The 27,941-nt window shown below is 40.2% G+C and overlaps 1 protein-coding gene across 1 annotated transcript; it reads right to left on the reverse strand.

Moving 5' to 3' along the window:
* Positions 1-591: 591 nt before the first annotated feature.
* On the reverse strand, positions 592-27,612 carry LOC141438599 (uncharacterized). Its single transcript, XM_074102465.1, is given in 22 exon segments — positions 592-745; positions 2,718-2,810; positions 2,813-2,927; positions 4,264-4,360; positions 5,137-5,218; positions 6,708-6,892; positions 7,552-7,672; positions 8,955-9,105; positions 10,040-10,342; positions 11,863-12,009; positions 12,127-12,195; positions 12,198-12,448; positions 14,600-14,738; positions 15,742-15,862; positions 16,921-17,094; positions 18,366-18,509; positions 19,176-19,313; positions 20,504-21,761; positions 24,781-24,945; positions 26,249-26,365; positions 26,672-26,825; positions 27,327-27,612. Coding segments are annotated over 22 exon segments (4,206 nt in total). The 5' UTR covers positions 27,423-27,612; the 3' UTR covers positions 592-659.
* Positions 27,613-27,941: the final 329 nt, after the last annotated feature.

A 27,941-nucleotide genomic window follows, 5' to 3' on the forward strand; every position in this document is an offset into this window, starting at 1 on the left:
TCCCATCTCTCAATGCAGATCTTTGTTTATCTGTGTGCCAAGTGTCGTGTAAATCCGTTCAGCCGTTATTGCGTGATTCAGTAACAAACATCAAAACCTCTAAACATCTTCACAAACTTTCACATTTATAACACCACAGTGGCGCCCGACGGTATAAATGTATAAAATTACATTTCAAGTGTACTATGAGATTTACGGTGCAGGAAAACGTCGTCAGGAAACCGTCACACGCCGGTGAAGAAATTTAATGGTTTGTGTGAAATTCCCAATCCGCACTGACCTTGCGGTGGATGGAAACTACGGCAAATTTAATGGTTTGTGTGAAATTCCCAATCCGCACTGACCTTGCGGTGGATGGAAACTACGGCCTTATAATACTGAAAAACTTTGTACCCTGGAGTGAGACGTACAACCGAACAACCTGAATCATGTATCTGGGTGGAACCTTTGTGCTATCTAATGTCATGTTGACATCGCATACTTTTGTCAAGGGAATCATAGTGGAATTGATTATTAAATGGTTCCACCATGGTACATGAATCAGTATGTTCGATTTTTAGGCCGAGAGATGGCAGTAACTAAAACACAATATAATTATTATTTTTATAATTAACAAGACATATTCTTTATACAAGTAAGCTCACTTATTGGAGGTGATATCACGGGAACCCCGGCGTGGGGGGGAAGCTGATGAGACCGGGGGGCGGCTCGGGGGGCATGAACCCCGAGAGGGGGACGTTGGGGTCTGAAAAGAAACAACATGAAATTTAAGATTTGAAACAGTAAAAATGCGTAAAGATAGTCATCAATAATTAGACTGGTTATATGTAAAGATTTTTTCCCTCGGAGAAAACTTTTTTTTATATAGAGAACTAGCTACTTCTGAGGAATTATTTTTCCTCGCAGATAACTGTAAGGAAAATAAAATCCCTAGAGTAAATAGTTATCTCCGAGTAAAAAAATCTTCACAGATAACCAGTTATCTGGCCATTGACGACCGCATGGCCAAGTGGTTAGAGAACCCCGGCCAGGACAAATATTTGTATGAATAATACGAATGTTTGTTCTCGGGTCTTTGATGTTTAATATGTATTTAAGTGTATTTATCTAAGTATGTTTATCCGTTGCCTAGTATACATAGTACAAGCTTTGCTTAGTTTGGGACTAGGTCAATTGGTGTCAAGTGTCCCATGATATTTATTCATTATTGTTATCTCCAAATAACAAGGTGTTCGATTCATTCTTATTTAGCCGGTTTTTCTTACTACAATCAACTCTGTTTTAAGCTCAAACGCGTAGCAGAGAACTGCCATTCTGACGGCTCATTCCTATTATCTAGAGATGTCGGTGTAGCGACACAGGATTGCTTAGCTTGCGATATGGTTAGTACGCTAGCTATACATTGCAGTAGCCTCAGTAGTCTCTCGCCCGTCGCTACAGACATACACCCTAGCTGGTAGCAGGCTTCGAGGATATATATCAATGGATATATATCATGATATATATCAAATGATTTTGTATGATCATTTTATGATATATATCAAATCAATACAAAAATGGTTTAAAAATTTGATATTACTAAGTAATTTTTGGCCTTTGTTATTATTCTCTGCGTACCCCGTTGGGAAAGAGGCGTGATTTTATGTATGTATGTATGTTACTGTATTTCTACTTCCCAAATGTAGATGGCGTTGGAGTAGTTAAAAGATACTCCCTAGTAGTAAGTTCTAATTAATTCTAATTAATGGCAACACAAAAAACTTCGTTACGAAAGAGTAAGTTTTTGTTGTGTTTATTCTATTAATTTTTACAAAGAAAGTAATTGACAAAGTGCAGAAACGATTTTACTTAAGTAATTTATTTTACAAATAATAATATGGCTTTCATACAAAATGGATATATATCAAACGTTTGATACATATCATAAATATCCGATATTTTGATATTTATAATAAATATCGTATATTTTCTAACCTGGCTGGTAGTAATAAATGGAGTCAAGTTGCATTATTATTTGGTACAACTCTAATGAACCAACTATACTGTCCTAAACCAAAAGGCGGTATCTCAGAAGAAAAAAAACTCTTTTCTCAAACATGCTATGTAATGTTCATGTTGCGTTCTTAAAATAGGCTTCAAAATACACCATAGCAGGCCTAGGCCTGCAAGACTAGTCTTTTGTTTCAATGCAAACAGGTATCACAATTCACAGGTCAGGATATCCACGATAAAGGCACGTTATATACGACCTGAAATTAAGATTCTGAATTTTTATGGTTCATTTATTAGTTACTTAATAAATTCTATATGTAAATATATAAATATTGCCGACGTGTTTACCGGCAAATAACAATTCAATTTACATAATAGAGTATTAATGTAGCTGATTGAATGGGCTACAGTTCGTGTATAATCGCCCTAAAAGCGTCATCTCGAACAGCACAGACTGCAAAAAAGTTTTGGCGGGAAAATTGACAAGTGTCATTGTCTTTTTTTTTATTGACTGGTTTTGGGCTTTAAGTGTTGCCGTCTTACGAATAAATCATTGATTTTTAAGAGTTTTTATTTATTTCAGTGCATGTTTGAGAAAAGCACTATACAAGCCTCGGCGTGAAAGAACATGCCAGCCTCGTATACCTATCCATTCTCGGCCTGCAAGCCTTTCTTTCCCGACCTCTGCAGTAATGTACTATTGCGGCCGGTCTCTGTATGCTCACCGTACTTATGCGGCGGGTGGGGCGGATGGGGCCCCCTCAGCTGGGCGGGGGGCGGCAGGCGGCGCAGCAAGTGCAGCGGGGGCGGCGCGCGCGGGGGGGCGGCGGCGACGCGGGCGGCGGAGGGGGGGGCAGCGCGTCCCACAGCGGCACGTGGTCCGCGTGCGTCGCCGGGCACGGCCACGCGCAGCCGCGCCGACGGGTCTTCTTCCTCTGCACAAGACAACATATCATCATCATATCAGCTGTAGCATGGGTGGACATAGGCCTCCCCGATATACACAATATGTAAACCTTGAAGGGAACACTGATAGCGGTGGCGGAGTGTGCGGTGCGGCGCGGAGGCGGTACCGGATGTGATATTCGAGCTGACATGAAAGAATCCGCATAGAATACCGCGCCACGCTTATTTCCCGCTCGGTGTTCTGTGCGGAGCGGACTCTTTCATGTTAGTGCGACGGTGCGCCGCACCGCTCCGGTATGAGCCTGTTTCAAGCTGTAATGGGTCATAATTCGAGCTACGGTCCCTATATATACTATTTTATATTGACTTTGACATAATAATCCCAAAATGGCCAAATTTTAATAGGTACCGTCGCGAGCGTTTCAATCGCCTCATTTTCGTAGTCACTTCTTTTTAGGAATCATCACAATTTATGGCATTTTCGATTATTTTTAGACTGCACTTCCACTAGACAAACTGGAAACTGTAACAGGATCTTCTGCGATGTCAACAAAAATGAGCCCTAGTCGTTAGTAATAAATATAATTAATAAACAAAAACCAGCGTATGGTTGCAAAAACCAATTCATTTTCAAATAGCTATACAACGATACCCCAGAAGAGTGGAAATGAAAAAAAAAACATCCTCACTTTATGTGTATGGGAGGTAAGTTCCAGTTTGTCGGCGTAACTGATATGTATATTAATGCAAAATTACAGCTTTCTAGTACTAACTGTCTCTGAGCTTAGCCACGGACAGACGGACAGACATGGCGAAACTATAAGGGTTCCTAGTTGACTACGGAACCCCAAAAATGAGCCTTAGTTGTTAGTAATACAATAAATAAATAAATATATGAAAAATCATACGGAATAAACACTCGAATAATGACCCCAATGCGTTTTTATCCAGCCGAGCCGCAGGCGAGGTTTGATAATTAAGTCGAGCGTAAAATAGGTTTATTAAATCATACACTGCAGTCTTCGATTGTGAGAAAACGAAAACAGCAACTGATGGTAAATTTCACATGGCAGTCGGCCGCCTAACAATTAAACTAACGATTCACTAGATGGCGTGTTCTTCAACTAATAATCTTCAATCAGACTGCGGGAACACTCCCTAGAGGTCACTATGATAGATATTGCCATTGTGGCTTTAATTACTAAATTTGACTTGAATTTGATCGGTGACCTGCGGCCCAATTTTTTATTTTATGAACATTAAACTTTATGTCACTTGTGACTCTTGTGAGATAGATCGCTGTCCAATTACAATAAGTCCTATATAAAGGACGGTGGGCGGTAGGAGGCTATAACAACGTGTTACCTTCTTGAGCGGCGGTTCCTCTGTGTCGGAGTCCTGTCCAGGTTTGTACCCGTCCGCGAAACTGACGCGCTTGGGTGCGCGTGCGCCGCCTGGACGCCTGCGAAGCATTAACAAAATATTATACACCTAGGCCGGGAAAATCATTTCATCATTCCAGCCTATATACGTCCCTCTGCTGGGCACAGGCTTCCTCTCTGCATGAGAGCGCTTGGGCCGTAGTTCCCACGCGGGCCCAGTGCGGATTGGGAACTTCACACACACCATTGCATTGCTTCGCAGGTTTTGTACAGGTTTCCTCATGATGTTTTCCTTCACCGTAAAGCTCGTGGTAAATTGCAAATGTAATTTCGCACATGAATTTCGAAAAACTCAGAGGCGCGAACTGGGGTTTGAACCCACAATCCTCTGTTTGAGAGCCCATAGGTCAAACCACTAGGCCACCAAAGCTTAACGGGAAAAGGGTAACGAACAAAAAAAGCCTTCTGCAAGAACTAAACAGTTGGTTGCATTCCTACTTGCATTATACCTTTTATCATTCCTTCGATAGGAATATTGACTCCATAAAACAATTGCTCCAAAACGCGATTCTACTAAAAACATTTCAGCCCTAACAATCAAAGTAATATTGAATTAACTGCAAAATTCGATTTTAGTCGCTTTAACAAATAAATAGTCTATTGGGTTGAGAAATTTAAAAAAAGTGACATCATAATAAAATATTGCCATACACTAAAGGAGGGAGAAAGAAAGAGAGAGAGAGAAAGAGAAAGTACATTTGGAAGAAAAAAAATAAACCATCGAATATAATTTTAAAGTTTATGTTGGATTGTCGTCGTTTCTCCAAGTAAATCAACTATAAGCGTATTTTCTTACGTGATCAATATTCCCTTGTCGCTGTTCTCCTTGTCTGCTTCAGCGTCCTGGTTCTCTGGTTCCATCGCGATGTCTCCCAGAACTGAAACAACAGACTATAGCGTTCTAAAACGTACTTATTCATTCCGTCAGTTCAGAATCTGTAACTGTTACACTATTTATCAGAAAATATTGGACACGTATGAATAACGGACAATAGAATAAACATTTTTTTTTACCCAGGAAACAATAAGTTTCGAAATAATTTGCAAAATAAAACAATTTCTGACTGATTTTATAGCAACGTTTCATGAGTGTTGCAGAGATTCTGCAACAGGCGCTAAATATTAGAAGAAATACTGAAACTTTGCTAATAAAAATAATTAAGTCTATTTGAAACATACTTTAGGGTAGGCTGGCAGGGGTTGCCCCCGCGCCCCCCACATGTTGAAATTTTATCATGTTTGATACGTAATATTTCCCAAAGCACGCAATATCCAAACTTCATATTTGGGATGTCCCAATTTTTGACAACGTATAATAAATCGAAAACCGTTAGGAGAAATAGGCTTTGTGAAGCGTTTTCAGAAATCCGATTCCAAAAATATGATAAACTGAATTCAATAAACAAAATTTAAGTAATGATCTTCATTTGACCCCTGCAGTGTTGCGTCACAAAGGCAGTTATAAAACAGGTCTACACTCTAAAGCAAATCGACAGTTTGAAATTTTGCTGTCCTGCTTATAATAGCAAAGAGTGACAAAGATAGAACTTTAATAGCATGATGCGCACCCGGCTTAAACAGTTGTCATTTATCGTAAAGTCCGAAATGTATACGAGTATATCCAATGTATTTTTACAAATTAAATTATTAAATTATGACGTTACAAGTAAATATAAAAGAATTTAAATATCAGATTTTAATAAAAATATCTATTTACTATCACACCATTAAACAAACAGGAATAATCGAAGCTAAAAGAACAGAAATAAATAAACTATTTGTCGTGGTTCATTTAGGACCCTAAGCCGTGCTTGTATTATTGTCACATTGTAATGCCACAGATTATGTTATGTATGACCTGAATTTTTCTAGGCAATGAACGTGGCTGTCTCACTGTGACGTCATCCAGCGTATTTCGTAAAAAAATATATAAAAAATTAAATACTTATTCAAATTCAAAATCGATGAAAATGGTATCTTAAAATATCCTATTCTTTCCAAGAATAAAATAAAAACTATTGGTTATTTTTTTGGTGCATCCCAACTGGGGATCGTTCTTATCAGTGTTAGCACCGTATATGTCTAAATTCATGCTTGCATGTAGCGACCAATTCTTAATTAAGTAGCTAGCATTGTTTTTTTTACTTACTAACATAATAATAAGACTTTGTAACTAACAAACTATGGATAATAATCTGAAAAAAAATGACATTATTATTATAAAAAAAAAACTTTCAGCCTTTATAGTATGACGAAGTTCTGGCTCAACCGGGATCTTGGTCCACGATGGAAATGAAGCGTCTCTATTGGTTCATGAAAAACACGTCCATCGCCCTGGTGGAAACGGCCTATTGTAGGTTTACTGACCGGTGTGTCGCAGCGCTTGATCGATGCGGTCATCGAGCGTGGCGCGGTGCGGGGGCGCGGGGCGCGGGCGGCGCGAGGGGGGCGCCAGCTCGCGCGGGGGGGGCGCCAGCTCGCGCGCCGCAAAGCAGTCGCCGTACTGCAGCCGGTCCATGGCGCCGTAAGTGTCCATGTACGCCTCGTCGTAGCTGGAATTACAATTCGAATTACACAAACATTCTTTTTTTTTCGTTACACATTAATGCCTGGTTCACATTATACCTGTAAAATCGTGCCAGTAGCGATTGCGTGGTCACAATCCAAACGAGTTACACAAAGTCGATCGAGCACCGCAGTGTCTTGCTACTGGAACGGTTTTACTGGAACACTGTGAACCGGGCATAAAGGTCTCCACCCGCTACACCGTATCGTACCATGACCGTACTAAACATAAACGAGACGAGAATTGAAATTTGTATGGCTCGCGTCGGGCGCGCGAGAATATATACAAATTTCACGACCGGATGGCCAAGTGGTTAGAGAACCTGACTACGAAGCTTGGGGTCCCTCCCGGGTTCGATTCCCGGCCGGGGCAGATATTTGTATGAACAATACGAATGTTTGCTGTCGGGTCTTGGATGTTTAATATGTATTTGTGTATGTATTTATCTATATAAGTATGTTTATCCGTTGCCTAGTATCCATAGTACAAACTTTGCTTAGTTTGGGACTAGGTCAATTGGGGTGAAGTGTCCCATGATATTTATTTATTTATTTCAATTCTCGTCTCGCCTCGTCGGTGGAAAATCACCATTAAACTTGTAAATAGGCTCAGAGTTGCTCAGAGAGCGATGGAGAGGGTATTTACCCAGTACTGTTGTCATTTCGGTTGGCGATGCTTTCAATCTGGTAGACAGGCTCCTCGGTCGGAGCGAAGTGCTCTGAACTGCCCCCGGTCAGCACGATGTTCACTTCACTTGGCTTGAGACCTGTAAAAAGGGGGGGGTGACGTTCTGACCATTTTTTTACCCTGTGTAAAAAGGTATGAATGATTTCTCTGCGTGTTTGTGGTTAGGACGACTTTTTTCTCTACGCAAAGTGGATAATATAATGGAGTGCCTAGGATGCTGATAAACTTGAGCAAAACATAGAGCATTCGCCATTTGGCTGCGCCGTTTAATTTGTTTTTTTTTTATATACTCAGGGGCACAAAATTTGGCCCACTCTCCATGCAAAATTACCTATAACTGCATATATTTGAGGGCCAGATTTTTTGCCGCTCGGTATATTCAATTAATATTACACATTCACACATTGCTAGGGGTTTCTTTGAAGGATAAAATCCGAAATCACATTATTCGACAAAAAACGAAAGTCACTGACATTGCTCAGAGAATTAGTTCGTTGAAGTGGCGTTGGGCTGGCCACGTCTGTCGCAGGACCGATGAACGGTGGAGCAGACGAGTCCTCGAATGGAGACCACGGACGGGAAAACGTAGCGTAGGGCGTCCTGAGGCACGGTGGACGGATGACCTTAAGAGGATCGCTGGCGGCGGATGGATGCGAGGGGCTGACGACAGAGTGTTGTGGCGCGCCATGGAAGAGGCCTATGTCCAGCAGTGGACTGCTGTAGGCTGATGATGATTCACACATTAACATGAACGCATTCATAATCTGGCAAAAAAACATCCCTCGTCGATCCTCGTTTCCCATCCCGCTACCTGTGCACCGAATTACGAACGAAGAAACAAAACACTCGAGACGACGCTATAATTTTGTTAAAAACGTTAATAAACTCTTAATACTCAAATATTATTAAAAAAAAACTTTAAAATAACTCAGTAAACTTATGTGTCATGGAAACTCAATTGCTGGAGAGAAGCAGCATTCCGGTGTACAAGGTATATCCTGCCCCTCCATCGTTTTTAGGGTTCCGTACCCAAAGGGTCCCGTATTACTAAGACTCAGCTGTCCGTCCATCTGTGTCTCCGTCTGTCACCAGGCTGTATCTCATGAACCGTGACAGCTAGACAGTTAAAATTTTCACAGATTATGTATTTCTGTTGCCGCTATATCAACAAATACTAAAAGCCGAATAAAATAAACATTTAAGGGGGGCTCCCATACAACAAACGTGATTTTTTTGCCGTTTTTTTTTTACAACAATGTTTTTGTCGTAATTACAAGCTCATTGTTTTATGGACTATCAACTAAGCACATTAGTAGCATATATTACAACAGATTTTTATAACAAACAAGAAGAGACAGTACCCCATCGCGAGCGCGCGGGCGGCTGGACGTGGGGCGCGGCGGGCGCGTCGCCGGCGCGCCAGTCGCACTTGATCTCCCCGCGCCTGCGCAGAGCCACGGTCTCGATGCGCTGCGCCCCCCCCGCCCCCGCCCCCGCCGGCAGCGGCACCTGCTGCACACACACACACAAATTAATGTAATAGGATCAACAACTTTTCCTTGGATCTCGTTGTCATGGTTACTTCTCCTGGACAACTCTTTAAAAACCATAAGTTTCTATATGTTTTCTGTGGCTAAAATTCATCAAACGTAATGAAACGAAATATACGTTCGATGAATTATAACTATGACATAAATGTTTTTGTCCTAGCAAATAGCAGTATAACAGTTTTTTTTTTTAAGAAACTCTGTCACTGTTGTCTCTTGGACAACGGGACAAAATAACAAACAAAAAATAGCTGATTGGCCCAATAAACAATAATAAAATACTATTTCAAGCACGTCCATTGCTGGACATAGCGAACGCCTCGATTAACTACTGTCAAAACCCAATACTAAAATGCCAAATTCAAACTTCGTATCTTGCCGTCCCGCTGACGCTAATATTATTTAATACGAGAGTGAGAGGGACGGTACGATACGAACTTCAATTTTCGAATTTCATAGCAGCCCCTGCATCTGCGCCGCCTACATGAAGGTAGTATTCCGATGGAAACGTCCGCGACTAACTGCTCAGTATGAAATTGATTTCGGTAAAAAAAAATACCAATTTCTGAGTACTTAAAATGTACAGTCAGCAACAATGATGTGAATACAGTCAAAGTGCCAAAAATATGTATACACGACCTTATTGTTCAGGCAATAAAGTCCTGTATACACTTTAGCTATATATGCGAAAGTTTGTATGTCTGTTTGTATGTTTGTTTATTTGTTCGTTATCTTTTCACGTCCAAACCACTGAACCGAATTAGCTGAATATTGCATAGTTCCCACGCGATAGCGATAAATGAATTCTAAGTGTACGGAGCCACGGGCAACAGCTAGTATAACATAAATCATATTATCATCATGAAAGAAAAAACAAACAAATTCCCTATGACACTCACATTGCTGGCAACATCGCTCTGATACGCCATCGCGAGCTGCTCATACATCTCATAATTCTCCTGCTCGTATTCAAACTTCTCGCACTCGACGCCATCCATTTTGTTATAGCTCTGGCTAGCTATGACGTCATTGAAGCTGTAGTTGGAGTTCTGCGAGGACGGCCGCAGGTGGCTCTCGTCTTTCTCGTAAGCTTGGGTTCTGTCGGTCTCGCTGCATAGGGACTCCTGGGAGGAGCACTGGGAGAGGTTGGTTTCGTCTGAGGGCCGCAGTTGGGGAGTCAGGCGGTTCGTCTCTTGGGACTCCTGGAAGAAATGTCACAGCGTAAGTATAGTACACATGTAGCGTAATCCTACTAATATTATAAATGTGAGTTTGTGAGTGAGTGAGTGAGTCAGTATGTTTGTTACTTATTCACGCTGAAACGGCTGGACGGATCAGGATGAAATTTGGCAAAAAGTTAGTTTATAACCTGGATTAAAACATAGGATACTTGTTATCCCGATATTCCCACGGGATAGGGATAAAATCTATAAATAACAACAGCTGGGCTTAGAGTCATGAAATTCGGTATGTAGGTAGCTTGACGTCTGGAATAACACATAGGCTACTTTTTATCCCAATGTTCCTACGGGACAGGGATAAAATCACGAACTAATAACCGCTTGGCTTAGAGTCATGAAATTTGGTATGTATATAGCTGGACATTTGGAATAAAACATAGCCTACTTTTTATTCCGATATTCCCACGGGATAGGGATAAAATCTCGAAACAACAACCGCTGGGCTTAGAGTCACGAAATTTGACCATGATTGTTTTCAATGTAACGTCAACGAAAACAACGATTTAATTTTCGGGAATTCCCACGGGAATTTTTAAAATCCCGGAATTTCAATTCAGCTGCTGGACCTAATGATTTACGTGTGCGAAGCCACGGGTAAACGCTAGTGTAATATAATGGTTTAAGATCGAATTTAATCGGAAAACTTTGTATTAAACGTGCTCTCTCAAATAGCTTCAGTATCCGTCGTTCAGCCTGTTCTGTTCGTTTGTTTGATACCTTTTTACGTCTTAACTGCTGAACTGATTCAGATGAAATCGATTAAAAAGGATACAGATAATATGAGTCCCGGGGAATGACACGGGATAGTTCTTATACCGGAAAATGGCATAGTTCCCGCGGGATAGCGATAAACTAATTCTACGCGGACGGAGTCGCGGGGAACAGCTAGTTTTACATTTACATTAAATTTATAAATAAATAAATATCATGGCTCAAGGTTTGCCAACGAGCAATGGAGCGCAGTATTCTGGGTGTTCGAAGAACTGATCGAATCAGAAACACGATACTGCACTCCAAAACTCGTATCACAGATGTGGGTGTCAAGACCGCCAAGCTGAAGTGGGACTGGGCCGGACATGTCTGCCGCATGCACCCGGACCGATGGGCACGAATCGTAACCGAATGGGTTCCGAAGGATTGTCAAAGGAGCAGAGGCAGACCCAAGTGCTACCACCATTTTGCTCGCTAATCCTGCCGTGAAACAGCAGTGCTTGCACTGTTGTGTTTCGGCGTGGAGAGTAAGACAGCCGGTGAAATTACTGGCACTTGAGGTATCCAATCTTAGGCCTCTAGGTTGGCGACGCATCTGCAATCCCCCTGGTGTTGCAGGTGTCTATGGGCGGTGGTGATCTGTTATCATCAGGAGACCCACTTGCTCGTTTGCCATCCAGTTGAATAAAGAAAAAAAAAGGTTCTCTAACCACTTGGCCATCCGGCCGTTATATAAATAATATTAATTTTCATTAGACATCAAAACGAACCTTAAACTCGATCTTTTCAGCGTGACTCTCTCCGGCGGGTTCTTCCATAAACTCTTCATTGTTGCTCAGATCGAAATCATCCATCTTTGGCGCTTCCCTTTCCTCCACCTCTTCTATCTCTTTCTTGATCTGCACCCCCAACTCGCTCTGGAGAAAATATAAAAAAAAAATTTGTATAAGACACGGAGTAGACAGTACATTGTTTTGTTTTCAATTTCATGTTTCACTAAATAATTACGCAGGAGTATGAGCTATATAACTTACCTGTAGCTCTTTAACATTTATGATCTCCTGCCTCTTGGCCTGTTGTCTTCTAGGCGAGAACTCCTCGTCCCCATCTCCTGGCACTTCTCATCGTCAGTCAATTTCTCCGTCTTTATATTATTAAGAATGTTCAAGTCAAAGGCGTCTTCTTTTTTCTTCTTTTTCTTGGATTTTTTCGGTCTGTCCTCGGATTCAGAGCTCGAGGAACTGCTAGATGACGAGCTACTGGAATATTTCGCTTTCGCTTTCTTTTTCTTTTGATTTTTCTTCAGCTTTGCTTGTTTCTTCTTTGTTTTCTTGTCTTTTTGTTTCTTCTTTGGTTCTGGAATTGAAATGGATGAAAAAATCAGCTTTTGTCAAAATCGTTGAGCATTTTAACTGAATGCCAAAATAGATGCATTTATTTTCTCTGACAAAAAATACTTAATTAAAATAAAATCTGAAACCAAAAACTCGTAAATCCTACTAATCCTACCAATATTATAAATGTGGAAGTTTGTGAGTGAGTGAGTGAGTGAGTATGTTTGTTACTTCTTCACGCTGAAACGGCTGGACGGATTTGGATGAAATTTAGTAAAAAGTTAGTTTATAACCCGGATTAAAAACATAGGCTACTTTTTATCCCGATATTCCCACGGGATAGGGATAAAATCTCTAAATAACAACCGCTGGGCTTAGAGTCATGAAATTTGGTATGTAGATAGCTGGACATCTGGTATAAAACATAGCCTACTTTTTATTCCGATATTCCCACAGGATAGGGATAAAATCTCGGAATAACAACCGCTGGGCTTAGTCATGAAATTTGACCATGACTGTTTTAAATGAAACGTCAATAAAAACAACGATTTAATTTTCGGGAATTCCCACGGGAATTTAAAAAAAAAACCGGAAATTCAATTCAGCTGCTGGACCTCATGATTTACGTGCGCGAAGCTGCGGGTAAACGCTAGTTATTACTAAATTACTAATCACTCGGGAATGTGTATTGGTTAACACGTCACGGAATAACAAGAAACTGGGTTCAGTCCCCAGCCCCGGCTTTAATTGTATCCTGTAAATTAACCCTTAATAAGGGCCCCATTTATCTACCACAGAATCAAAAGCAGCATCGAATACCTGAAAGAGGATATTTTTAAAGCTAGTAGTATTTTCAATAATTACAATGGATATTGTAACTTATTACTAAAACAATAAGGTTGAATTTCCAAGTCAATGCACGTGGTCGCTAAATTGCCTCTACCTTATTAAGGGTTAATTTGTTTTATGGTCAAAGTAAAAATTGAGAAATAATTGTCCGTCTCTCGAACACGACATAATTGTGTAAAAGGACCGGATTTCTTAATTCTCCTTGACGTTTCAAATTGCCTTCTCCAGAACAATACAGTAGATAGAACACAATTTACAGTACCCGGGGATTTCAATAATGGCAAGCTTTAATTAATTCAATTAAAATCACCAAACGTTTTCTTTAACAGTAAAACTTGTAACGGAAGTAGGTAATTGTATTTTCCTTCAGACGTTGCTGGAAAAGCCCTTCAAAATGTTAAGTGATCAGTCACAAGTTGTAAATGTTAACAGTTATTTCTTTTAAGGGGCTGTTTCACCACCCATTGATTAGCGTTAACCGACGGTCAAATGCGATGCCGTCTCCGTCTATTCGAACAAAACAAATAGAGACGGCATCACACCTAACCGCCAGTTAACACTAATCAATTTTGAGTCTAGGAAAGCTTTCTGAGAAAGGTTGGTAGCAATTTTAAGTTATAATTCTCTAGAAATATAAAATTCTGGCTAAACAAGTCAACAATTTAATTACAGTATATAGAAAAGATTTTTTATCACACTTGCTCGTAAACAGTGTCGTAACATGCAGGCTACCTTGGTTGCAACCCCCCAAATAAAACCCTCGACCTTAATGTGCTTGTCATGAAACCCGTGGTCGGTAAATGAGTCAGTGCCCGTACTGATGGCGCTGCGCGCGCTGCTGCAGGACCACATGGACCACATGCACACGCACGTTGCGGCGCATGCTGCGGGAGGGGGAGGTGGAGGGCGACGCTGCCAAGAGCACAGCCTAAGGTATCGCCAATATTTGGAACAATTATATTTTTTCTTTTACAAATATAAAATTTTACTTGCAAATGTGATGAAAAACATTGTATGTCGCACGGGCGGTACTAGAATTACGAACATCGACTCATTAAAGCTTCTTCGACTTCGGGCTTCTAATAGACTCTCGTTCGTAATTCCTTACTTACCGCCCTTAAGACACAATGTACTATTATAAGAAAAAAGTAAGTGCCTATAAATTTGCATTGTTATTAAAATTACATATCGCCGCTAGCTTACAGAAGTTTACTAAAGCTCATTGAGTAAGCAAGATAAATAACAACATATACGACACAATATGATGGAAAAACATTCGCTAGAACTATAGCAGCATTCATTTTCCAACGAGTCTTCACATTACCCTGAATCTCCTCGTCCGCGGACATCCTCTCCAGTTTGGTCTGCTTCTTCTTCTTCTTTTGTTTTTCTTTCAGTTTCTTGAGATATTTCTTCTCCGAGCGCGCGCGCTTGGCCAACTTCGACTTGGCCTTCTTGTTGGCCTGAATATTTTAAAATTGTATTGATTGTATATTATAATTGTTCGTATAAAACTGTATTATAATTTATAATACAGTTTTATACGAACCACTAATCACCTATTAATATAAAAAAAAACTTATGTAGCGCAGTTTGACTTACGGCATGTCAAGCAGAGTATCGTAGGTTCAAACATGGACTTTCACTGTCTTGAGTTTAACCGAATTTATATGCGAAATCACCCTTGAAATTTACCAGGAGCTTTTTTTCCATTGTATAGTAGAAATGCCGATTTCAATGGTATAGGTAGTGCCACCAGAGTTGAGGTCACGTACACAAGAACATGTCATGTAATGACAGCAGGGTACTCATTCATTTAATTCATTCTCCGTTTATGTAATCAGTTCTTTTTTTAGCTATGTGTGAAATCATTCACTTCAACTCTCGTAGCACTACCTATACGTAGAACTACAACCTATATCATCAAATGTTTTTATTTTCTGTAAATTATGTATTATTTTAAGTTTGATGTCGAAATAAAGTTATGTCTATTTATCGTCTCAATCTGAGACTAACTTAACCAATTTAGATAAACTGAAAAACCCTTGACATTATCATTCCAAAATTCAATATCGTAAAAACGGCTGAGCCGATTTTAATGAATAGCTAAGAACCACGGCAAGTAAATTCGCTTTCACGGTTTCACGTAAAAACACCGCATCGAAATCGGTCCATCCGTTTGAGAGCTGCGATGCCATAGACAGACATTGTCGTCAAACTTATAACACCCCTCTTTTTGCGTCGGTGGTTCAAAAAGATCTGTGCCCAGCAATGAGGCGTATATAGGCCGAAAATGGAAGATTAAGGGGCTGTATCACCATCCATTGATTGGCGTTAACCGACGGTTAAATGTGATGCCGTCTCCGTCTATTCGAACAAAACGAATAGAGACGGCATCACACTTAACCGCCAGTTAACACTAATCAATGGATGGTGAAACAGCCCCAAGTATTGAAATAAAAATACCTTCTTCTTTTTCTTCCTTTGAACTGCCTCGTCATCAGTGCCGGTAGACAGAGTGGACGACGACCTCTTTCTCTTGCGTGTTTTCTCTTTGTCCTTCTCGACTACTTTCTCTTTCTTGCTTCTGAAATAAACATTGCTATTTTATTCTGTGACTGATATTTTTATTTATAGCCATACCAAACACACACAGTGTTTCGTTCCATCATGAAGCTGAAAAGGAAATAAAGCAAAATCCTAAAGGAAGTCGTTGCGGTTCTTTGTGGTAGAGTCTTACTGTAACCGCTTGCTGGCTGCAGTACGAATGGGCCGGCTCGACCGGGTTAGTACCACACTCCCACTCCCACAGAATACCGGCGTGAAATAGTAGTTTTGCTACTGTGTATCGTACGGTGAGTGGGATCCGGAGGCCCAACAAGCATACAAAATAAAAAGGAATTTTGAAAATCGGTAACTGAAAAATCGGTGAACATAAATAAATAATAAATAAATAAATATCATGGGACACTTGACACCAATTGACCTAGTCCCAAACTAAGCAAAGCTTGTGCTATGGACACTAGGCAACGGATAAACATACACTATACCTAATATAAATGTAAAAAAATCATACAGATGAACAAATAAAACCTCCTTCCTAATTAATTTGTTTTAGTTTTAGGTTTATTAGTTACTAGCCCTAACCCACGGCTTCGCCCGCATTAGAAATAGCTTAAAATTTTGAAAATATAGCTCTATTGTTACTTTCGATGTAAATTTTTGCAGGTGGTAGGACCTTGTGCAAGGTCTGCCCGGATTGCTACCACCATCTTGCTCGCTAATCCTGCCGTGAAGCAGCAGTGCTTGCACTGTTGTGTTTCGGCGTGGAGAGTGAGACAGCCGGTGAAATAACTGGCACTTGAGGTATCCCATCTTAGGCCTCTAGGTTGGCAACGCATCTGCAATACCCCTGGTGTTGCAGATGTTTATGGGCGGTGGTGATCTCTTACCATCAGGAGACCCACTTGCTCGTTTGCCATCCAGTAGTATAAAAAAAAATAAAAATATGTATCATGTTATTTTGTTACTAATAAACATTATTATGTCATGATCCGTCATGGCTACAAACTATAAAGAGAACTGACGTTGTCATGGCTGTTTGTTTACGGGTCGCGCTAGCGTCGGCCCCTTTCCCCCACCCACCTCTTGTCCAGCTCGTCCTCCAGATCGCTCTCCTGGCTCCACCCCTCGCTGCTGAGCTTGGCCTTCTTCTTCTTCTTATCGTCGTCCTTGTCGTCGTCTTCCGCCGGCCGCACCGGGGTGTTACTCTGAGACTGGATAGCATCCGTGCCCTCCGGCCAAACTGCTTCCATAAACCTGTGGGGAACAGATATTGTATCATTTCGTTTTCCATAATTTAATATTTCTTTATATAAATAGTAACTGGGCAACCGAGCTTTGCTCGGGCTAAGACTCGATAACAAGCTAGATCGATTTTTCATTCCCGTATATCCCAACATACCAAATTTCATCGAAATCGTTGGAGCCGTTTCCGAGGTCGCCGAAATATATATATACTAGATGAAAACCCGGCTTCGCTCGGGTAAAATCATAATAATATGTTAGAAAAAAAAATTTGCCAGTAAAGACTGTCGTACTTATCGAAAAATCTGACGTGTATTCCCAGCCTTAATTATTATCACAAACACTTTAACGGCTAACCTACGTATCGGTATTTCACCAATAGATATTTCTCCTAAATCTTATTTGCCCGAATAACTATGATGTCTTTGTCTCATAATCAAAGAAATCAGACCTAAAGAGCCCCATATGCGGTACGATTCGTCTGTACGATCGATCTGATGAAAATCGACGAATCGTACCGTGTGTGGGGACCTTAAGAGGTCACAATGGAGAACGAAATGCAAACCTGTGACACCTTTGACACGTGGTGACGTGACACTAACGCCACTTTGATGTGATGACTTTGACATGTTTACTTCGCAACGCCATTATATACTTAGTAATTTATTCAAGTTTATATTGAAAATACTCGATAATCCGAATTTTCCGCCTACAAGTTGTCGACTCGGATTGACTAATTTTTTACGCTCTTCAATTTGATGTGCATTTCGTTCGAGTCTACCGTACCCCTTGACGAAATTATTAATATAGATATATATACAAGAATTGCTCATTTAAAGCTATTATTATTAGATATATAGATTGGATAAACAGCAGACTTGACTCACTGACTCATCAACGCCCAGCCTAAACCTTTGGACATAGAAAGATGTTTTTTTACATAGGACAAGTGTTGTTTGTAAGATGTAAAAGGAATAAGAAAGGATTTTTCGAAATTCAATCCTAATTTTAAGGGGGTGAAAAGGGGGTTGAAAGTTTGTATGAAAATCAGTCAATTTTGAAAAGAAACTCCTGACTCCTGAAGGACAGAAACTGGAGTTCAAAGTTCTGATCAACCATCTGTTTGAAACAATGTCTGTCTGTATCTATATTTACATACAATCCTCCAAAAAATCAATCAAAACACGAATGAAAGGATCGTGGAAAGTAAATCTACATTACCCCAAATTTAACGCGAGCGAAGCCGCGGACAAAAGCTCAGACAGTTTAGTTGTCAACCTCACCTCTGGTACTCCCGGTCGAGCAACAAATCGTCCTCCCGCATCGGTTCGTCGCCCCCCTGCCCGACCACCGTGACCCCCTCCACGAGGCATTGGCTGGCGGGGGGGTACCAGCTGCGCTTCTTGGGGAACGGAACGTCGAAGATTCTGGAACGATTTGAGAGTTTATGGATTGATTGACAATTAAATAACAAATAAATATCACGGGACAATTCATTCACGACAAATCTCTCTCCAGGCGGATATTATGCCTGTCGTTCTTCATATTTAAGTAATTCATGAAAAATACAACTGTGTTAGCATTTTCTTCTCCATGATGTGTTAATATTTTTTTTCTAAAGCAGGGTTTCCCAGCCTCTCTGAACCAAAAATAATATTTTCAAGCCCTCCTTAAGTTAATTTACCTAAGCTACCTACCTACCTACTACCTACCTAGATTTTTTTGGAAATTTTCCCCACTTGGTTGAGCAGCCCTGTTTTAAAGCTTCTAGGCTCAACGAAAACAATTTTTCTTCAGATACTTAAAAATCAGAATACACTCACTGATCCTAAGTAAGGGCGTGCACTCAATGGTCACAGCCATTAAGTCCCCAGGTGCTAAGTAAGGCTGTGCACTCAGTGGTCGACGCCGTCGAGTCATCAGGTGCTAAGTTAAGGTGAACACTCACTGGACGCAGCCATTGAGTCACCGGGTACTAAGTAAGTGTGCACTCACTGGTCGCAGCTTATGAATCAGCAGATGCTAAGTAAGGGTGTGCACTCACTGATCACAACCATTGAGTCACCAGGTGCTAAGTAAGGGCGTGCACTCACTGGTCGCAGCCGTAGACGCGGTCCACGAGCGGCATGCGCTGCGCGCGCAGCTCGTGCAGCACGAGCCGCCGCCCGCGCACGCAGCCGCAGCCGCCGGCGCGCGCGCACCACCACAGCGCCGGCGCCACCGCCGTCTGTCTGCAATGCGACACAACAGGCTACAACTAACTGATCTGATCACCGATCCAGATATATAAAATAGTACATTGTGTCTTAAGGGCGGTAAATAAGGAATTACGAACGAGAGTCTATTAGAAGCCCGAAGTCGAAGACTGAGGGCTTTAATGAGTCGATGTTCGTAATTCTAGTACCGCCCGTGCGACATACAATGTTTTTCATCACATTTGCAAGTAAAATTGTATATTTGTAAAAGAAAAACTAATATTTTTTCAAAAATTGCCGATACCGCTGACTACGCTCTTGGCAGCGTCGCCCTCAACCTCCCTCGGCATGCGCCGCAACGTGCGTGTGCATGTGGTGGTCCATGTAGTCCTGCAGCAGCACCATCAGTACGGGCACCGACTCATTTACCGACCACGGGTTTCATGACAAGCACATTAAGGTCGAGGGTTTTATTGGGGGGTTGCAACCAAGGTAGCCTGCATGTTATGACACTGTTTACGAGCAAGTGTGATGAAAAAGTTTTTGTTAAAACATATTTTGAAGGCAAGCTTTTAATTGTAACTATCATCAAAAATACTTGCTGTTGCTGTGAGTAAAAAAAAACAGACTTACAAAATTTCGCATTTATAATATAAGTGGGATACCAAATTTCAAGTTACTTCAACTATTACAAATGGATTAAATTCGACTTGCTTGAATGAAAGCTTGTAAACCTGCCAAGTACATTACAAAAAATACCACAAATATAGTAGGCACCCCGAAATTTTAATAGAGTATTCCGAACACCGAAAATCAAAACTAATTTTACAGGAGATGCAAAAACATTTGAAAATATCTTCAAAGAACAAGATGAATAAAATACTTATGGGATCTGTGAAATACACACTTCATCTCCACATCATAAGGCAAAAGTAGCATTGATAGCAGAAAGTATAAATGTAAGTATGTTACCCCAAATTTAACGCGAGCGAAGCCGCGGGCAAAAGCTAGTTATGTATGACAAAGGGTTTAACTGCCCTCTACGCAAAGGTGTGATTTATTATAAATTAGGACGCTGTTTTGAATTGTGTGTTCACCCTGATTAATTCTGCAATACAATGTCAACCCTTAGAAAATAATTTTAACAGTTGACATTGTATTGCAAAATGACAGTGAGTTGAATCAGTATTGCAAAACAGCGTCCTATTATCAATGAATTAACTTACTTGTAGCAACTTTTCTTATCATGCCGAAACAGCAGAGGTTGGCAAATCTTCAGCACAAAGTTCCACAACTCCAACGATTCAACCGTCGCTTTTGACATCTTCCTTTCCTGTGGATTATCTAATTCCTTCTCAAAAGTGGACTCCTTCCTGCCATCATCAGATTTGCTACTCCCTGTGCTTTTATATCCACTTTCTGAACTCTTGTAACTACTTACTGAATATTTACTTTCTGTAGATCTATAGCCATCCGAATAATCACTTTGGCTTGTATTTAGACGCATACTGTCGTCTAGTTCAGGAGTGCCTTGGCCTTTTGAATAATCTGTCATAGGAGAATCATACTCAACCAAACCTTTGTCTTGGCTATCATCTTCACTAAGATTTTCCTGCTTTATTTCATTTATAACAGATTCCAAGAAATTGTCGTCACCCAAACTATCCGAAGTATTTGTATCTTGGTTGAAATCAAACGACTTTCTAGTTCTAGGCTTAGCAAATTTTTCGAGCTTAGTATTTTCACCAAAAATATCTAATATCTCGTCGTCATTTGGATCTATTTCAAACTTGAACGAATCTATTACAGGCTGTAATTTTTCTACCTTCTTTGTTTTCGGACTGTCTATTGCTTTTAATAATGCGTCCTTGTCATATTTCTTCTTTGGTAGTTCTGTGGGCAATTCTGTTTCTTTACTTTTAGTTTCTTTTCGAACTGGCGTTGTGGCTTTAGTGGGCTTTTCTTCAACGTTAGGGCTAGATGTTTTGTCGTCATTCTCCAAAGACCAGCTATCGCAAACTAAATAATCATTTAGATTCACATCAGTCTCTTTAACTTCCTGTTCAACTGTCTTGTCTGCAATCCTGTCACTTGAATCTTTAGTTTTCGACTCTCTTGTTTCTTTCTCCATGTCTCTGCTTCTTTCAGACCGTTTTTCCTTATATCTATTCCTATCATCCTTTCTATAATCAGATTTTCTTCTATAATCTGAGTATCTGTCACTTTTTCTCTTACTAATATCTCTGCTACTAGCTCTGCTCTTATCTCTTTCCCTATCGCTCTTAGGTGTGTAATGACGTTCGTATTTTTCTTCCTTCTCTGGATTTTCTTCTTTTTCTTTCTCCTGCGCAGCCGGATCATCTTTCTTACGTTGGAACGGATTATCGTAATCAGGCAGAAGTTTTTGATAGTCGAATTTGAACTCCCTACCTTCAGCCTTTGCAGCTTTCGCGTCTCTTATAATCTCATCCACTTTTGAAGCATCTGAAATACCACGGTCATGTTAACACAGTAACTTAGCTAACGGTACTGAACTAGCTACTTCAGAGCCATATACAACTACTTACACTTATGCTACCAATTTTAAGTAAAATTTAACAATAATGAATATAGCAAACTTTTTATTAACTTTATCACATGATAACATGCACAAAAAGCGTGGGGGAGAGCCTAATAACTTACTATTGGGTACACGAGGGGGGCCCAATGACTTACTCTTGGGTACGCGAGGGGGGGCCCGCTTGGACCTCTTAGCCTTGGGGGGCTTACAGGGCCCGAGGGGGTCGCGGCGCAGGGCGCGCGGGCCTACATGCGCATGCACACCGCAAGCAGAAACATAAAAGGTGAAGTGCACTTGACGACTAAATTCAAAGGACATCTTTATATCATGGAAGTTAGATTACATTAGTAATTTCGAACTAAATGGCTGCAGAAAATTTGATTAGCTATGCGTAAACCACACATCAAGTGCGTTTTCGAAGGAATTCCTTGGGTTATCCAGGGTTATCCAGTTTTACTGAACGGACTATCCTGCTAATATTTGAAAATACATAGCTCGTCCTTTGAACCTTTAAGTCGCCAATAGGGGGGTGAATAGTCGAGCGTTTTTACCACTCGGTAAGACGTCTTTACCGCTCGGTAAGATGTCTTTACCATCCCACGTTTATAAGCACAATGGAAGGACAAATCACAAGAAATTTGATCACGCTAGATTTAGCAATGGTATTGTCTTTTGTTTCATAAAGTTAACCCTGAGCATCATCTTTTTCAATGATATTTGCCGAAACGCTAATGATGACAAAAAACGTCGCAAAAACGCTGAATATTTACCCAGGGATTAGTGCAAAAAATGTGCAGATTTTTTTTTTTTAGATCAGACAGTAACAAAAGTGCAAGCAAACGAAATGTGCAAGTGTGAAAATAACAATAGCATAGCATAAAAAAACGTAAAATTAAGTGCGTTTCTTAGAACTTGAGTATTATCGGGGATAGTGCAGAACCGCGTATCTAAGTATTGGCTAATTCCGCGTATCTGTCAATTTAATTAATTACTTGTTTATATTCTAAATACTTAGAAATAAAAAGAATATTAAATGATTATACTAGTCGAAAGAAAATAATCATCAGTAAAATTCAATCAAATATATAACTTGTGTTTTTGTCTGAATACATTTTTTGAACGAAAATTATTTGTATTGTGTTATTTTGTATTAATAAAACCATTCTTCAGGGAAGGACATTTTGAATGAAATTCACTTGGCGTAAAAATGAACTAAAAGAATTTCTTTGCTCACCCGCGCAAAGAAATCTCAAAAAAGTAAAAAAAAAAAGGTCGCGGGCGAGCTAAGAAATTCTTTTAGTTCAGTGATATGGACCTCCGCAAAGTAACTCCTGATTCAGTAAATCACTTGGCGTATTTTCTTTTGGGTAGTATAACGTGTAGTGCAGATACGAGATATTTACGTATGGTAGATAAGCGGAATTGCACTATCCCCGACGATATACGAACGTGTGTGCAGAGCGAGTCCATTAGCGTCAGAAGCTAACTGCAGTGTAGTGCGTAATAAATATTAATTTGTGTGTGTGCCAGAAAACAATGTCTGATACTATGCTATGCATTATCAGTTTTATTAGTCATTTATTCCATACATGCAATGAACCAAATATTCTCAATGCCATACTGAAAGTCATTTAATTAATCAGACTGATAGTTATCTTTATTTTTTATACATATTTCTTTGGCCAGTGTCCGAACATAGCGCGTAAGAGGATTATATCGTAAATTGACTTTTAGCAGGGCAATGTCATGTTTAAAATTTGTTTTTATCATCTAATTCTCATTCCAACAAATAAGTAAGACATTTCAAGAAACCATTAAAAATTAGCGCCTAGAAAAAAAAATAGATAGTACCAAGAGAGTATCTGTACACTGGCCCAAGGAACTTTGTTTCAAATTTGTTGAAAAATTCAGTTTTTTTTAAGTTTCAATTTGAATAGTAAAATTGTTTAAAATAACAATGTATCATTTTCAGTTATACACGGCATTTTTTGTAAGGTGCGTCTTTTCTACAGTCGTTTTTGGCATACGTGCTTACACTCGCGTTAGATTAAACCGAACGCGCGTGTACGCGCGTATTCCTGCGTGTCTTACGCTCTAAGAAAACAAAAGAGCACCTGTACTAGAGGTGGGTAAATCCGGATCTGAAGATTCAAAAGAGTCAGATCCTCAAGCGGATCCGAATCCCTTAATGACTCCTTTCAAATCTTATTGACTCCAGAGTTACTAACTCCGACTGGATCGAGCGGCTCGCCTCGCTCGTGATCGCTGTCACGCTCACTCACACTGACTCGCTCCGTCCGCCTGCTTTCGCTCTCGCTCGGCTCGGATCGGATCGGCAGGGCTACTACGAACTCGAAGTTCGTATCGTACCGTCCCCTCTCGCTCTCGTATTAAATAGTATAAGTGTCAGAGGACCGCACGACACGAACTTAGATTTTGGAGTTTATATAGTAGCCCTGCGGATCGGATCTTGGACTGGATCTTATTATCTATGTTTTGGTCGGTCGGTTCGGTTCGGTCGTAGTAGCCCTGCGGATCGGATCTTGGACTTGGATCTTATTATCTATGTTTGGTTGGTCGGTTCGGTTCTTGTACTTCAGTTCAGTCAGCGGGTGGGCACCGCAGTACCGTACCGACACCGACCGACCGAACCGAGCCGGAGCGGATCGGCCATAGATAAATTAATAATCGCTCGAAAGAACCGGAGTCAATAAAGGAGTCGGATTCAATAAGCGATTCGGTACCGACACCGGAGCTGGATCTAGTGAGTCAGATCACTTCGCGGAGTTGAGATTACCCATGTCTAACCTGTACGTACGCGCGTACAAACGCTAGTCTAAACCCACCCTAAGAATACAAATCTTAGATTTGAGCCTGAAATTAACTGATAAAAATATAATGTTTAATTTGAGTACCAAAAGTTTAAATAATCTTTTTACATACCAAGAAATGACTTGATGGGAGGCATGGCTTTAGTGGGCATAGCCTTGTCGTTGTTGGAGCTGGGACATATGAGACCAAGGGGTATCCCAAGCTCTACCAGTTCCATCTTACGCTTCATGTCCTCAATCTCAGCAAGGGTCTTCTTTTGAAGGTCCGTGTAAGAATCTGAAGAGAGTGGCCGAATATTAATGATTAAATGGACTCAGTCTAAATGTGGCAATGGGATCTGATACAGAACCATCTTAGCTAGTTCCTTATGGTTGTATGGTTTGACTACCAATCTTACAATAAAAGTGCTAGTCTCTACTTCCAGGGTTTGTTCCGGTATGGACACATCCCCAGAAACTAATTTTTGCTTATGATGAGAGTTAAACCATCACCACTATGTGTGATTTGCCAGAAGGTAAAATATAAATAAATAAATATCATGGGACACTTTACACCAATTGCCCTAGTCCCAAACTAAGCAAAGCTTGTACTATGGACACTAGGCAACGAATAAACATACTTATATAGATAAATATATACTTAAATACATATTAAACACCCAAGACCCGAGAACAAACATTCCTATTATTCATACAAATACCTGCCCCGGCCGGGAATCAAACCCGGGACCTCAAGCTTCATAGTCAGGTTCTCTAACTATTGGGCTATCTGGTGTGTAAAATGTGAATTTGTTTCGGAACTCAGACTTGAAAGGAGTTCTTAGGGGTTTGGGCCCCATGCACAATGGTCAGGTCAATTGTAGGCTCTCAGAGGCAACATCTGACAAGGCCATTTGCTTTTACCGCTTCTTTCATCTGTCCCTTGTGTAAGGAACTGAGCGATCACCCATGAGGCTATCATGTCAGCCTGGAGTGTTCAAATTCAAAGCTTCCACAAAAATAAGAAAAAAAAACAGCCAAAAGCGTGTCGGAAACGCCCAAGATAGGGTTCCGTAGCCATTACGAAAAAAATCAAGTAATATTCTACAGTCTTAAAATCTATTACCAGAAAAGAGTGTTTAGGAGCGCACTTATGTCCTTTTGTTGAGAAGCGCAGTTAGTTTTTCGGCAATAACTCAAAAACGGTATATTGGATCATGTTGGAACCAATTTTCGTTGAAAGTATTTATTAAGCGTTAACTTTCCATATTTTTGCATATAGCTGTCGAACTATGTGCCACACATTGATGCGAGTTAAAAAAAAGTTATTCAATTTCTGTTGTGTATGGAGTGCCCCCCCCCTATAAATATTTATTTCTGTAATTTAGCTACAAAACTAAATAGCGGCTTTGACAAGACATCTGTACTCCAAATTTCATTGATATACATCTTGTAGGTTTCGAGTAAAATGCCTGTGACATACGGACGGACAGACAGATAGACGGACTTGACGAAACTATAAGGGTTCCATTTTTGCCATTTTGGCTCCGGAACCCTAAAAAAACAAGTGTGACAATAGTTATTATGATGGTTAAATTTACCCTGAAAATTCCTCTTAGTTGACCCAGGCTTGGGGGGTTTCGGCGGTTTCTTAGGGTCATCGTCAAGTTTAGAGGCAGCCTTCACACCGCTCAGCTTGCCAATCAGCACTGTTTGAGCTGAAATTCATTGAAAAGCATACAAAACATAAGTAAAAAGTATTGGCATTATGTTTACTGATACCAATTAGGTAGTGCAGTTAAACTACAATGGTTAAAGTAATACAAATCCTCATGTAATTGCCATTTAAGCAATTGCTCATGTTATGCATTTTTCTCATTCATTTCAGATATCAGTGATGCCGTCTCTGTTTGTTTTGTCCAAATAAACAAAGACGGCATTACTTTTATCTGCCACTTAAAGTTAGTTGACAAGTGGTGAAACAGGCCCTAAGACTCGTGATCTAGAGTCATTATTATTATTACCCATGGAGCCGGAACCTGCAGGCTTCATCAACTGGGTTGGCGTGATGGGAGTCTTTTTCTGTATGGAGAATGCTCGGAGGCGCTTCTTGGCATTTTCTACTCCCTTAGATGATGGCAGCAGTCGCGGACCCCTTGTTAATGGTATAGTAGGAGTCTGCAAGGTGATAAAGAAATATTATTTGAAGGGCCTGGACAAGTACTGTATATGAAAACACACAAACCGAGTTTCGGTTTTGGCGCTAGTTTTGGCAAATTCTCTGCCTAAAACGAAACTATAAATTGCCGAAAATCGCCAAAACGAAACCAAAACCTCAGTCGGATACTAGTTGAAATTCGTGATTATATGAGGCTTTAATCATTTCTGAGTGAGGCAGTTAAGTTGAGACTTCATTTTAACCTAGAAAATATAATTAACTTGTTAAATAGGTATTTGCTTCCATTAAAAATGAATTATAAATAGTCTTAATGCCAATCAAAGATCTATAATAGATAGAATACAATACAAGTCTGATTGTTGTACCCAGAAACATCAGTCCTAAATTCGATAAAAAAAATTAAAGAATTGAACTTCGCTCGATATCCGAGAGGTTTCTTTCATTAACATAATGAATGTGGTGATTACGTATTGCGTATGTTAAAGAGATCACTACTTTACCTTAGAGCCCATGGTCATGATTCCTGGTGGTGCTGGTTCATTGGAATCCTGGTTATCGGATCCCGGCAGGCCGGAACTTGAACCTTCGGAATCCATATTACTAGGTTTTTAAATTACTGCAGGGCTCTAAGCCAACACAGGGCTCGCAATTCTAAATTCGATTCTATCATTGATATATTCAAGCAGTTTACACAACTTAGTATAATTCATCAACAAAAAATATACAATTCGTCAGGTCGTCGTCAGACGCGTTTTTTTTTTGTCTTTTGACAGACTGACAGCAAAAACAAACCGACAGATCGACAATCAGTGATTAAGCGGTGTTGCAATGCAAGTGCTTAATAAAAAAAACTGCACACTATTTTGGATGTTATTTTATAAAGAAATTTGGATTATCTGGTTTTTGTGTGCACCTTGTTTAAATAATCGATTAAGACATTAAATTTTCATTAAAACCACAATTAAAGTATTCGTTCATTTTTATTTTTATTACTTGAAACGAACTATATTTCATTTCATCATTTCAAAGCTTTTAATGTGACAAGGCAACATTATTTGTCTTTGCGGGAAGTTTGAAAGTTCAACATTGGAGCAGGGCAGACTTGTGATTATTTT

Source organism: Choristoneura fumiferana, chromosome 19 (assembly GCF_025370935.1).
Source record: "Choristoneura fumiferana chromosome 19, NRCan_CFum_1, whole genome shotgun sequence".
In the NCBI taxonomy this organism is placed as follows: domain Eukaryota; kingdom Metazoa; phylum Arthropoda; class Insecta; order Lepidoptera; family Tortricidae; genus Choristoneura; species Choristoneura fumiferana.